General features: G+C 36.2%; 1 protein-coding gene across 1 annotated transcript; it reads left to right on the top strand.

The window, feature by feature from the left end:
• Positions 1 to 9,378: 9,378 nt before the first annotated feature.
• il10 (interleukin 10) lies at positions 9,379 to 11,656 on the top strand. The gene is given in 6 exon segments (XM_030134704.1): positions 9,379 to 9,633; positions 9,816 to 9,875; positions 9,992 to 10,025; positions 10,028 to 10,155; positions 10,987 to 11,049; positions 11,332 to 11,656. Coding segments are annotated over 6 exon segments (564 nt in total). The 5' UTR covers positions 9,379 to 9,465; the 3' UTR covers positions 11,443 to 11,656.
• Positions 11,657 to 15,397: the final 3,741 nt, after the last annotated feature.

The following is a 15,397-nucleotide window of genomic DNA, read 5'->3' as shown; positions in this document are numbered from 1 at the left end:
TCTGTAAAATGTAAAATAAAAATGTGAATGCAATGATCTGCAAATCTCATAAACCCATATTTTATTCACATTGGAAATGAATACTTTAGTCACTTTAATTAACTTGTTTATATTGTTTAAATTTTATCTCTTTATTTTTCTACTGTATTGACGCATACTGTCTTGCGCTGCTGTACACAATTGAATTTCCCCTTGGGGGATCAATAAAGTATATCTTATCTTATGAAAAACATTTGTTAACACGTTTAAACTGAGAAAATACACCTTTTACGAAGAAAATAAGGTCATTTTGTATTTGATTGCAGCAACTTGTCTCAAAATAGATGTGATCAAAACAATTATTAAGTTCCCCATACCAAGCCACAATGTAATGAAACTCTGAATGTCACCACATTCACGTATTTGTCTTTTTCTGTTTCTGTTTCCGTACATTAATCATTACACTGTTGTGGCTTTCAGGAACACATGTAATAATGTGTCAGTGAGTTCAATCTGGAGGTGTCCGATCAATCCACGGTCCTGGTTTGACCTACTGTACATCCACCACTATCCAAATATTCCTCACTGTTGACCATGAGTCAGAGAACAAGAGTTCAGAGGCGAAGCTGAAAGGTCATAATATTGCATTAGTCTGAAATTCCTCAGTGCAGCTGCGCTCATTTCCAGCAAATATAGTTTCTTATCCTGATAACACAGTGATAAATTGAGTCTACTCTGTTTTTATTCAACATTAACTATTAAAAACACCATTATAAGTGTTAAGACATCAGAGATGAAGTACAAAGAAGGAAATGAACAGACAAACACCAAGCACAAGAAATGAAGGAAAATTAACTTTTGCAAAGTGGTTGAGGACTAAAAACCTCCACATGGCAAATGGAAAATGTAAGGTGTTGAAAAAAATAAAAAGGCGTATAAGATTTTCATGCTTAGAAAAGTGAACTCAAATTTCCATGAAGTGAGTATACCTAACATCCTCCACACTCTGAAAAGGCAGACTCAGCAGAAAATAGTTTCTGTTTGGTTATGCACAGTATTAGGCCTGTTTATATATATATATATATATATATATATATATATATAATATATATATATATATATATATAATATATATATATATATATATATATATATATATATATATATATATATATATACTTTATCATAAACCATAACACAGAGAGCTGTGTACAGAAACTCAGCAAATAAATCATACTTTTACAAAAGGGTCTCTCAAAGTGGTCTCCGTCATGTAAGCAGAGTAACTCATGTGCATGTATTATGCATATTTCAGTAAGTATTTATAAGCACTTAACATTATGTATAAAAAATTAGGGGAGATAAACTTTTAGGTGAAAAATGTCAAATTACTGCTCAGTAACACATGGACTTGAAATGAACATACATACATATTTTCTTATATTCAATCTACTGATCATGTTGATGTTCATTAAAGCTCAGAGTGAATTCAAAGGTTATTATATCAAAACAGAGAAAACTGAAGAGTAAGTGACATTTTCAAGGAATATATCAATAACTGAGCATAAAATAAGTGTGTCCATCCACTGTCATTGATCCAACTTCATGGGTTTTACTGGTGAATCAAAGTTGTAGAAGATGACAGTGTTTCCACAGTAACTACAGAGCCTCTGAACGTCCAAATGGGTCATATCTGATGACCATGAAAATATGACAAACTGTATTTTTCACCGATTATTTACATTTGTTGATAAGATTAGTGGATCAATAGATATTAAACATTTTAGATCAGTAGATGGTTTTGGTCACCAGTGGCTGTTTGGGTCTTTAAGGGTTAAACCTTTTAATTCTTGAGTGTATCATTTTATCTTTTATGCTTGTACTCTGAGAGACCTCTGCACAAGCATTTCTATGTACCTGAACAAGTGTACAAGTGGCAAATAAACTTTATCTTTATCTTTAGCTGATGAATCCTAAAACGAAGATGTAAACTGGACTTGCGTGAACAGTTCTGAATATTTTGGTGGAATGTACAAAATTATTAATGAATACATTCTTTAAGTAGTTTCAGTTAGAAGTTAGTTTACAAAGTTAGTTTGTTAAATTCAGTTAAAAAGCTACAAAATAAGCATGACCTTAGGTTCTCATTCTAATGCACCTATTTTTGGATGACTTCCAAATGTCCAAATGCGATGAACCACCTTTTATTATATTATCCACTGCATTTTGTATTTTGACTGAAAAGAATGGGCTTTCCTTAATTTACTTTACTTATTATGTAAATGTTCATAAAAGTTTAGAGTAAATACAAAGATTTTATCAAAGCTGAGAAACCTGAAGCAAAAAATGTTTTTTCAGCAAAATATCATTAACTAACATTAAAAAGGGTCTACAATCACTATTGTTTGACAAACTACAGTGGTTTATTTGGTGAAACATATGTGATGGTGATTTCACATTATCGTGAATTCATAAAATTAGTCGGTCAAAAATGATTTAATATTTTAGATCAGTGGATGCTTTTTTGGTCTCCAGCGGCCCTTTAGGACTTTAACCTTTTATAGGGCACTCATAGAAATGCTCTGATATTCAAAATTTCAACCTTAGTCTGTTATTGGAGGACATAACAAGAATTCATTACTTTTGTGAAATTTTTCAAAATGTGTTATTGTCATGTAGAAAATCAGGGTCAGTAAAGTTACCATATTTGGTTCCTTGCCCATAAGTGGAAAAAAAATTCCAAAAAGTAAATATAAAAAATACAAGAAAAACATATGTAAAGGTGCTAGGAACATGTATTTTAGAACATTAAAACATCACTTTTAGAACATTACAACATAAGTGCTGATCCAGACACCTGTCCACATCCACATTCTCCCTTTGAACATCATTCCTTACATTAGTACCATTACTTCATGGTACCTAACAAAGCAGGTACACTCACTGTTCATGCAGAGGTGGACCTTACAGACCCTGTAGACCACACTGGACCTGAGACTGTTGACTCATTGTCCTCACTGAAAGTGTCGCTGTCACTGTCTTGTAATGTGTGCAGAAATGACCAAAAATAGTCACTTGCCAGATAAAAAGTTAAGGTTTAACACTACAAACACTAAAAACATTATTAACACAGTTACAGGAAGATAATAATCTAATTTCCAATAGCTTGCAATTCTTTTTGTCCAATGAAACTTAGATTTCACAATGCAAAGAATTCTCTACTATTTGTACAGCTTCTTCCTGACCCTTTTCTCTGGACTGTCAACGCCCTCCTTTGATTTACATCAATGTTATTTGTCTATTCATCTAATTTTCCTTCCCATTGTACGCCTTAGAAACTGTCATGATGTTTTTAATTGTTTGAAAGCTTGTATACAATGAAAATCAAAACTCAGTCTATTCTTTGAGTTGGTGGTGTTCAATAAAGTGTTATCACTGTAAAAATCTACAATGCAATATTGATTATCTAACAAATGCTTCATGTTTATCCAGAATAAATATCTAGTGGCTTTTAGATTCAATTTAGTCTAATCTGTGTGTGTGTGTGTGTGTGTGTGTGTGTGTGGGGGGGGGGGGGGGGGGGGGGGGGGGGGTCTGACCGGGGTCTGGCAGAGTGGAACCGGGCCACAGTAAGAAGCAGACCCACCTTGTTACTGTGTGATCACAGCCAGACCTGGTTCTCCATCATGTCTCGCTGTTTCCATTGCTCTGGATCCAGTCCCCCACCCCACCCACCCTCCAATTCGTGGATGAATGGACTCATCCGCAGGCTGCCTGTAAACCCACTGTAATTTAAAAACAATAACTCCAAATATTGGTCAAATCAATATGCAGTTTTGCCTGTCTGATGGGTGGTGCAGTGGTTAGCACTTGTGCCTTACAGCAAGAAGGTCCTGGATTTGATTCCAACACCAGTCGACGGATGGGACCTTTCTGTGTGGAGTTAATTGGTTAATCTAAATTACCCATAGGTGCGAATGTGAGAGTGACTGTTTTGTCTATATGTCAGCCCTGCGATGAAATGGTGTACTCCGCCTTCGCCATATGTAGCTGGGATAGGCTCCAAGCGGACCCCTGTGACCCTAGTGAGGACAAAGCAGGTTCAGAAAATGAATGAATGAATGCATGCCTGTCTGATCCTGACCCAAAATACTTAAGTACTCCAAAAGGCACAGGCTAGTTCCATCCAGTTTTTCAGTTATAAAGCAGACACACACATGCACGCACACAGAGGTCACTTGACTTTTGGCTTTATAATATAGATGCCACACTCCAACAATGAATTTAATATGCAAATAAAAATCAGAAAAACTATGATTTCTGATACAAACACTATTCAGAAACGGTCTTACTTCTTACTTTCACTAAATCAGTATTCAAAACAAACACCATAGGGAAAATGTGAGCTGTCATAAAAAGCATGTGCTTACCTAAATGCGGGTTAACACACATCTCAGATACATAGGCAAACGCTACATGCACAAATCTGCTTACGTACATGCCACACTAATACTAAGGAGTGTGGAATATTGAGTGGCACTCTAGTGTAGCATCAAACCCACAGGCACTGGAGGACTAAGACTGAGTCTGATTATTTTCATTCATTTCATCTAACCATTGTTACATAATCTTCAGGCCAAACCTCAGATGTTGTACTCTTGGAATTTCAGAGTTTCATCTCCTGAAAAGACGCTTGGTCAGCAGCAGCACACGAGTTTCTGTTTACATCAGTAGCTACTTCCATAAGCTCGGCAAAAATTATAAAACTGTCTGAGGAGTGCCTCTTGTTATTTTTTTTTTCCTTTAGTCAGTATTAAGGTGACATTTGTATGGTGTATCTGATTAATTTACTGAACTTACCTTGGTTTCCATTGTATTGTTACATTAAACCATATAAACCTACACCAGATAATGGATTGATAATTTTGTATTAATGAGGTGAGTGATATCGCAAACCACAGGGCAGGTATGAACCATCCTGTGAGTAAAGTTATCTATTATCAGGAACTTAAATGATGACTTAAGATTTTTTTCTAAATTCCAAGCAGGTATGATCAAGCCACTCAGATATTACAGATAAAACTCCAGGAATGTTATGTGAAAAACCTCGTCATGGGCATCCACCCACTCTGGCATCAGCTGACAGAGCACATCATTTTAGACTGTTATTAACATGAGTGGGTGACATGTAGTCACTATATTCTATGACACCACATGTACTGTGTATTTCCTCTTGCTTTTTATGTCATCTGCACAGGAAATTCTTTGCATCATACTTTACTACAAGTAACATAGAACAAAAACAACTATAGAACTCATAAGGTTTTGATTCTACACACACCTTTAACACACTGTTAAAACTATAAACACATCAACAGAGCTCTTAAACAGACTAGTATGAAAGTGAAAGAGGAATGTGGTGAATCTATGTCAAAGACAGATGATTTCCTCTAAAAACAGTACAGGATATACAGACTGAAATATGACGCACGTGGAAAAGATATAGACAGAAATGCAGTGCAGCTCAACTGATCTGCAAAGCACAATGGTTCGATGTCTGCAGAGCATAAGGATGTGACGTTGAAATGGTCACGTGCAAACATATTTCATTTCATATTATATTTCATATCAATTCAGGGTTTTCTGATGTTTAACTGTGAGTCACATTTCAACAGGAGGCTGTATCAGCAGTCAGGTTTCATGTAATAAAATCTGCATGAATATTACTGACTGCACATGCTGAGTAGTGACTTGTGACAGCACCAGAAACTAGTTTACAGCGGATAAAGGGGTAAAAAGTGAGAGAACAAAGAAACACTCCAACCACATTACCACATGATGAGACTCCAGGGCAGGCAGCATTCTGCTAAATGGTGCTCACTGATTTACAACAAAGTCATACGTGTAAGATATGACTTGACTGATTCAGCCTTGCCCCATTTCACAGACGCTGAAATGCAGACAGAAGGTCGCTGAGCTAACATAGAGGTAGGGGTGTGGGGGGTAGATTCCTGGTAAAGCTTCCTATTGGTGACAAAGGGTCAGATGAAGTAGCATGAGAAACATCAGTGTTCATTTAGACTCCTTTATTTATATCATTGTTGTTTGATCCATTCAGAGAACACACACCATCTTCACACAGTAACAGGACTGTTATGTTTCTACATTCAACACCATACACAAATGTTCTATTTCATATCTAAAGTTATATGAAATGCAAAGTAAACTGAAAAATTGGGCTTAAATAAAATATTATACAGTGGACACTGCTTTATTTGAGCTATAGACTGAAATTAGGAAATAAGGGGCTAAAAATAAATATGTCATGACAAAGAGAATTACTAACACTTTACTCGACTACATTAATGGTGCATCAACAATAGTGGTGCTTAATATTCATACTTTCATGACATCAGTTCTGTGAATAGAAAGAGATGATATCAGTTTTATGATGTGACTGTCAAAGGTCTGTGACAAATAATAAGAGTTAGATTGTTTAAAAAATGCAGTATATGATAAACTGAAAACTCTCAATGCATATAAACAAACTCACAACTGAATCCAAGTGCACCCACAAAAAAAACAAAAAAAAAAAACAATCACAAATTCACACAGTGAGTGCATATGCAGACAGCAAACCTGCAGATCATTCTCAGTCTCACGCAGCAACTTGAGATGTTTCCCATAAACTGCATCCTGCTGACTCACATATGAACATGTACGTGTTACATCTTAAACAGCATTTAATGAATCAGTTTAATTAACATGCATAAACATGAACACTATAGGTTAGTGGGCTACATGATATTGTAATATCCCAGTCCAAAACTAATTATTTCTGTATATTCCATGTTGTCATTTCTTAATACTGGACATCTTATCAAATGTGTCCACTTCACATAAATTGGCTTCATTTGACAGTTTTCATGGTTTTGTTTTGCATTAGATACCTGTAACAGTACAATAACCTCATTTTTTGCTAAGCTTTGCAGTGCATTTTGTCCGGTGTGTCTTAGATTTCCACAATACACAGAATTCTTTGGGAAGTGATTGGACTTCTCCCTGCCTTTCTTTTCTCTCTCTCCTGTCTTTGTCTTACTTTGATTTTATTTTACCCTGGTTACTGGTTCCCTCAGTTTTTTTCATTCTTTAGTTAGTATTCAGTCACTTCCAATCTGGAAAGAAACCTGTCATAAATACATAAATTACTACACTGTTTCCCATAAAGTTGGAATCATTTTGTTTGAGACACCTTCCTCTTTTATTCCTATTTATACACATCAGTGTCACATCACCTTTGACCAGGTACAATGATCACACACTGAGTCCCAGTTATACTTCATTTATTGAGAATAAATCATGTTGTCATGTTGAGGTAAAATATTCTATTCCAACTTTTTGGACAAACTATGTAATCCACAACACTACTTTTGGTGAAATATTCATATATTGTTACAATCCTGACATACGAATATGTTTCAAAATAAGTATTAACAGATAACTGGATTTCAAGGATATTAAGTCACACACACACCTGATCTGTGGTGAACATAAAGGATTCAGTTCATTTATTAATTTGTATTTTTAATCTATTTAATGTGTTTAGTGTTGTCCTGCGTGATTACATTGTACATCGGAAACAATAAGTCAAGTTGTCAGCCCTTATTGGTCACCAGACATTAAGCAGTCATCACATATATCCACATATATAAATACAATATAATAAATATAGTACAGAAAACAGTAAATGATGTAACAAAATTAACAAATTAAATAAAAAGCTTTGAAAAATGAAAAACAGTGTTTAACAGAGACATGACTGTGTAGTCCAAGTAACCTTATGTTCATTATAACTGCCATAGTAAATGCATTGTCATCTTTCCAACTAAGGCGTTTTTCACACTGGGTATCCAAGTCTGTGTCTGAGTATGTAATTAATACTGGGGTCCTATTAGAGGAAAAGAACAGAGAAGCATTTCTGTTGACATAAGATTTTCCTCATCAGCCTTTTCTGAAAAACTGGAACACGAAGCACTTGGTACGTCACAGGGTCCAGCCTTCCTGGAATTCACTGAATATACCATACCTCATAATAATCAATCAAACAATCAATCAATCTAGAGCTGCCTGTAAACTTCATCTATTGTTCTATTCCATGACGATCAGTGGCAGTTGTATTTCAACTATTTGCTTTATTTCTACACATTTGTCATGTGTGAACTGATGGAACTTAAGGAAACATACCGTTCTGTTTATTTATGTAACTTTTAGGAAGAACACACTGTATTACTCTGGACACTGACGTAACCCTCATCCGGTAGATAAACTTTAAATTGACCCGTGACAAATGAAGTTTATGGCCCAGATTGTGAAGTTTTCATTGCACAGTGATAATCACCAGGAACGGTTTTCCCTGCAACATTTTCAAAAACCAGTGTTACCTCATAAACAGAGACTCAGAAAAAGTCTAGACCAAGCAGAGTCACACTGAAGGGAAAATACCTTTTATGATACCAAGTCTCAGATCATACGTGTGGTTAAATGATATGTCCTTGCCCATGAAAACTCATCTATACGGTTGGATGAAGATAAGGAGGTCTCTGGAAACAAAACTATCACCACAGTCAGTTACTCACAACATGAAAAGCCTAAAAAATACAACGTAAATAACATACGTCGTCACTTGTCTTATGACTTAAAGATGGAACCCACAGCGTCATCAAAACAAACCGCAAACAAAAGCCATTTCCATTGTGTGGGTATTGTTTTCTTATTATTCTCATTGTCTAGAATAATGAAATGGATTTGATGTTTTTTGTTTTTTTTACTTTACTAAATTTATTCAAAGACATTGTTACCCTTAAGTTGAAAAATATCTGTTTTTTACATCTTCTTGTATGTTTTTGACAATGTGATTAATCATTGATGCATAAAGTATAACTGGCACTCAGTGAATCTGATCAAAGGTGATTATTGATGTGTATAAATAGGAATAAAAAGAGGAATGTGCCTGAAAAAGAAAAATACTCTAACTTTATGGGCAACAGTGTAGTGAATCAGATATTTATTACAGGTTATATATATATACGTGAAGCTTATATATATATATATATATATATATATATATATATATATATATATATATAATATATATATAAGCTTCACGTGCCATGTCACTTTTTCCCCTCTGAGGGGTCTGATGAGTTCATTACATCATCATTTTATCTCATGGGAGGAGCAGCTCTGTGAAATATCACAAAGGAAAAAAAATTCCCTATATGTCAGTACCATGTTTAAACCGTTTGCCTTCCAGTCAGTCCCCTCCCTCAGGTATATCAATATAAATATTAGTGCATGGCAGTAGTCCACACATGCATTTTCAGAACATCTGATCAGAATCACAGCAAGGAACACTGATTCTACTACTCACACTACTGACCAGCCCAGAAGACTCCAGCAGCCTGTGCATCTCCAGAAGAGTCCATCATGCCTGGCCGGTGTGTCCTCCTGTCCGTCCTGCTCCTGCTCCTGCTCCTGCTCAGACATGCCTGCTCCTCTCCTGTCTGCAACAACCACTGCTGCCGCTTTGTGGAGTCTTTCCCTACCAGACTGAGGACGCTGCGGGATCACTTTTCTCAGATCAGAGACTATTATGTAAGTCAGTGCACAGCCTTTAGTCTGCAGTGAACACACACACACACACACACACACAGCATCTCCTCTGTGTCCACGCAGGTTCATTCATCCTCCAGGTGATGCTGCACTTTCCCACGTGTGTCCGCCTCTGTGTCTGAGAACAGTCTCACAGATCAGACTTTCTGTTTTCTGTTTTACAGGAAGCAAATGATGACTTGGACAGCGCGCTGCTAGACGTAACCATCGAAGACACCTTTAAAGTACGTATCTTTACGCATATCATTAAAGCTGCGCTTCCCACTAACATGTTGTGACAGTACAATGTACATGCATGTGTGGGAATGAGCACGCAGACTGACGGCTGTGTCCCCTTCAGAAGCCCTTTCGGCTGCATGCCATGGACGGTGTCCTGGGCTCTACCTGAGGACGGTGCTGCCCACTGCCTTGGCCGGAGTCACGGAGGAAAACAAGGACCTGAAGCCGCACATGGAGTCCATCCAGGTGATCTTCGACCAGCTCAAGCGTGAGGTCACCAGCTGTGTGAGTAGATGAAACTCCTGTTCCACCTACAGAGGAGCTGCAGGTCACTGTAGTGCGCACAGCCTGGCCAAAAAGTGTGCCAAATATAACAGCAGTAATCATCACTAATCCTACAACTGCTGTTATAAACTGTCATGCCTTTTAGGAACTGGCTACACTGTAACACCGGTTAAGTTGAGTTCACTTAAAAAATTTGAGAAAAGTGGAGCCTTAAAAAATGAAGTAATGATTAATGAACTTTTTAAGTACATTTAACTTAAAACCTTTTGTAATATCAACTACTTTACAAAGTTATTACACTTAAAAAAATTAAGTTCAATGCATGAAATTCCAAGTGGATTTAACTAAAATATTAAAAGATTTTAAGTTAAATGTACTTCAAAAGTTCTTTAATCATTACTTAATTTTATAAGTAAACTCAACTTATCTGGGCTTACAGTGTATTTAGTCTTTTTAGGATGTAAAATTCAATGCCTTTCTCTGCCAGACTAAAGAAAAGAGCTAAGAGCTACACTGTCTAAATATTCCCACACGTTTGACATGAGACAAACGTCTGCAACTTGACAGAAAGGGGAAGAGTTTACTGTGTGTCATAAAACTGATGGTATTATTGCAGTCGTCAGTGATTCCTGCAGACCCATGCATCATCACTGTGATTCCCACACTGTCTTTAAAAAAGTTCCGGATATATCCCAGTTGCTTATATTGTGTATTTCCATTCATGATAGTGTGTGCAGACTCACTGAGGTCATTCAGGGCTTTCTCTTCATATGTGCCTTCACTCATGATTGCTGACTCTTGTAACCACAATCTCTTCTTGTCTTCTTACAGAAAAAATATTTTTCATGCAAGAAGCCGTTTGACATCAGTACCCTTAACTCTACTTACACACAGGTGAGCATCCAAACTTTAAGACTTCAAATTCCACAGTGAAAATGGGCTTGGGAAATTTTTGCCAACCCTAAATTTATAATTATTCAGATTCAGAAAACTTTATTGATCCCAGAGTGTCAGTCCATTACAGTTGACAAGCAGAATATAAAACAATGTATTACAATACAAATACCTTCAGAATAGCACCACCAGCAGAATTAAACATTTAATAGCAGACTAAAAAAATACAGCTCAGTTGTTTAATGACAATCCTTATGTTCTGAACCCTATGTTTGTCTACAGATGGAGGATAAAGGTCTGTATAAGGCCATGGGAGAGCTGGATATCCTGTTCAACTACATTGAGACATATTTGGCTTCAAATCGACATGGAACCCGAGTGGCTTCTGTTTAAATATCTGCACACCTCATCAACATGTGACCTCCATCATTTCAGGAAAAAAGACAGTATTATACACTTGCACTTCTTTGCTTCTGTTCAACCAGTGGATAAATATTTTCTACAAGTGATTTATCAGTTGGTTGTAATGTGCTTTTGGCATAATGACTTAATATTCAACCTGTTTTGTCCTATGGACAAGTTGTTTTGGGTGAAGCACTCATATTTATATAAAACAGACCTAATTTATGTTTTTAAATTGTATTTATTACAACTGTTTCTGTTTTTTTTATCAATTTGAATAAATTACATGTCAAACCTCAGCAACTCTAAGTTTTATTTCTCTCTCTGAAGCAGCTGTATATGTTTGGAATGGGTAATATAAGCAGAATATACCTCACATCCTGCACTCTACATGTGGGGAATTACTATAGTGTGTTCACTCGATTCAGGCTGATGCACTAACCTCAAACGTGACCCACATTCATCACTTACCAGCAGAAGCAGCCCTGATGTGTCTTAAGTTACCGTAACAGCCTCTAGCCAGCCTCACCCTCATGGCATATGCATATTTGCACACACCCTGACATATGTTCATGGAAAATTGATTTCTTTTATTTATACACATTAAACCACACTCAGAGAAACAAATACAGCCTGCGTTACATTATGTCAAGATTTTTCTTCAGCATGGGCTAATGGATTCAACAAGAGACATATGAGGCTTTAATTTTATAATGATATAGTATTGCAGACGTTGAAGCAGCAAAGCAAACATTAAAAAATGCATAAAAAGTGTGCCGTATGCCATGAGGTAGCATTTGAATGGACTCATTTGGCATGTTACTATACCCTAACTCAACACAGCCCCGACTTGACTCAGCTTTCTGCACAGAAACTACTCAGACACACTTCACCAGTCATTTACTAAATGACCGTGGGCTGGTCTGAATAGTATCACGCCAGCTATGACAGCACCAGAAAGCAAACTAAACATTCACAACATTTGTCTGATAGATCATGACTACTGTAACATGCAACTGATGGTACACTCTTTAAAGATAAATCATGATGTCAGTTACGCTTGTTTTACTCCAAAAAAAGGCTCTTATAAAAGCACATTAAACTTTAGGACCTTTTAAATATTTTTATGTTCTGAATTGGCAGATGCTGGTTATGCTCATCTCTGTCTGTTATGTAATGACTGGATACTTCTGTTCTTACCACAGTAGTTTTAAGGAGGTGTGAAAAGATGGAATCTATCGTTTCATCAGTATTATGAGTGACTAATACATAAATACACACATGGACACCTGACAGAAGCTGTAGGTTTTAGGTTTTTATGCAAAACATTTAATCATGTTTTAGTAAGTCAACAGAATTACTTCTAATATAAGATGTGACTTTTAGCAAATATTTAAAGGAAGATGATTAGTTAATTTGAACATTTAGCATAGCAAGTTATTCAGTAATAGTGTACTTTTACATTTCTGGCAAAGGCCTGAACACTAATATGTTCAGATTTGGACAGATGTGTGAGAATCATTGGTATTATTTGACATGTTTTTATTTTATATTTGATGATTCTAGTACCAGTGATTGGAAATGGTTTTAAAAATTATTTTTGAAAAGTTGTTTTGTTTTTCTTTAGAAAAAGTAGGATTATTGGCAAGAATCAGCAGGAAAGCAAAGAATCTCAAAGCAAAAGTCACATCATATTAAGAGATAAAAACAAACAAAAAAAAACTGTTGTAATGGTTTGGAGCAATTTTCGCACCAACATCCGTTGAGTCAAGTACAAGATTAGATCAGTGTTAAATAAAGATGCTAAAGATATCCCAACATGCTTACGAGGCTGTAATCCAAACTAACGGTTTTTTCTATTATGAACTGAGTCAGCTGGTGCAAAATATGTCTTCATTGCATCACTTATAAGACAAAACACTCGGGATGGATGTATCATCAATAGCTAAAGGATGATGCAAAGTCTTTTTTCCACTACATAATGAAGTATGATTCCACTATTAGTCGAGCGTCAGTAGAAAACAAACCCAGTTTCCCTTGTGAAAGTCACATACATGGTGTATTTTTGTCTTAATTCGAATGAATCTCCTACTTTCTGTTCAGTTCTGCCAGTTTTCAGCATTGTCCTGCTTCTTCCACAGAAAACAGTGTCACTGATGCGCCCCTGCTAGATTTCACAACATTAATTATCTACACAACAGATGTTAACACTCCAACAGGCCATTGTGCAACAAGTGGCAGTTTGTGGACTTCCTGAATATGTATATGACCGTATTGAGTTTCATTTTAAATAAGCACCAAAGTACCAGAAAAAACAGGCTTTTTTAGTTCATAATGTGAGCATGTTATTTTAATACATATTTAAATATATTCTCAGATAATGCATATTTTCTGTTTTACCATTTTGAAAGTAGTCGCACAGTAGAGGTATATCTTAACATAACATGCTGCGCACTTTTAATCCCCCTCAGCCAAATATAGTATAATATTCTGTTGAAAGTTACTGCCCAAAAATTTAGGTTAGATTGTCTTTGTGTAAAACTTTTTATGTACATATTTATATTTGAAAGCACTCAGATATTTAACTGCACAAGGTCATTTACACTGGAAAACATTCAAAATCTTACCAAGTGTATTTTTGTCATTTCTGGTCAAAATATCTCAGCACACTTAAAATAAGGCATAATCACCTAAAGAGTAACTTTTCAGTGAGAATAAGAACTTATTTTTAGGCAATAGATCTTGAAAATTTATTCCAAGAAATCTTATCAAGAATATTTTCCACTTGCTCCATTGGCAGATTTTTTTTGGCTTGAATTAATTTAAAAAAAAGTCTTGAATTAAGCAAAAAATCTGCCAATGTAACAAGTGAAAATTATCTTGGTAAGATTTCTTAAAATTAGATTTTCAAGATCTATTGTCTAAAAATAAGTTCTTATCTGACTGAAAAGTTACTCTTTAGGTAATTATGTCTTATTTTAAGTGTGCAGAGGTATTGACTAGAAATAAGAAAAATACACCTGGTAAGCTTTAGATTTTTGCATGTTAACTTGAAAAAGTAGGTCATGGTCACCCACTTTCCATAGGCTTCTGCTCCATGCCGAGATGCATCCACAGTATAAATTTGGTGCAGATATGTCAATGCATTCTTCAAAAAATGTGATTGTCATTCAATGGACAGACAGACATGACGAACGATTATAATACCCAAATTAGAAGCAAAATTTTAAAGTGGAGAAAAACTGGAAACATGTTACCCTGAACATGTACTGAGAGCTGACTGTAAAGGCAAACAGATTTCCAGTACAAGACAAAGATTAGCAACTACGGTTGTACTTGTAAAACTGCAGGCTTTCCACTTGATGAGGTCTGAAAGCCTGCCCAAAGTTCACTCTGAGGTAATACATCTCACTGTTGCTACCTGTCTGGGGCAGGTCATCTTCACACCATCGAGCGGAGGCTGTGAAGATGATGGCACTTCAAAGAACTCCAAACTGTGTCATTGCCCCAGCTGAGAAGTCTGTCCTCCTCCATATTTCTTCACAATTTCAAAGGGGCGAAAACAAAAACAAGTTTTCAACCTAGAAAAAAGAATTTAGTAGGTCTAGATTTGTGAATAAACTTGGTTTCTGACTTGGTTAGTATTGGTTGGGAGTCAGTGATGCCTTGGTGTTAAATTGAGTAGCCATGCCAGGTATTGTAGATGTGTGCCAGAAAATCATTATTAATCCCCAGGGGTAAACTCAATGGGATTCAACATAAATTCAACTCAATCATACACCAACTCAGAAAATGCCTCTGGTTTGAGGCCCCCCCTCCTTCAGCCTTCTGCGAAGTGTGGGCAGGGGTAGGTATATTGAGGTTTGTTGTAAGCAGAACCTCCACAGGGCCATCATCGTGAGGGAGTCCCCTGACGCCCCATTTACCCCCTTCTCACTTACCTGAC

Source organism: Sphaeramia orbicularis, chromosome 5, assembly GCF_902148855.1.
Source record: "Sphaeramia orbicularis chromosome 5, fSphaOr1.1, whole genome shotgun sequence".
NCBI classification, from domain to species: domain Eukaryota; kingdom Metazoa; phylum Chordata; class Actinopteri; order Kurtiformes; family Apogonidae; genus Sphaeramia; species Sphaeramia orbicularis.
Note: the sequence above shows the minus strand (reverse complement) of the source record. Positions and strands in the feature narration are given on the sequence as shown.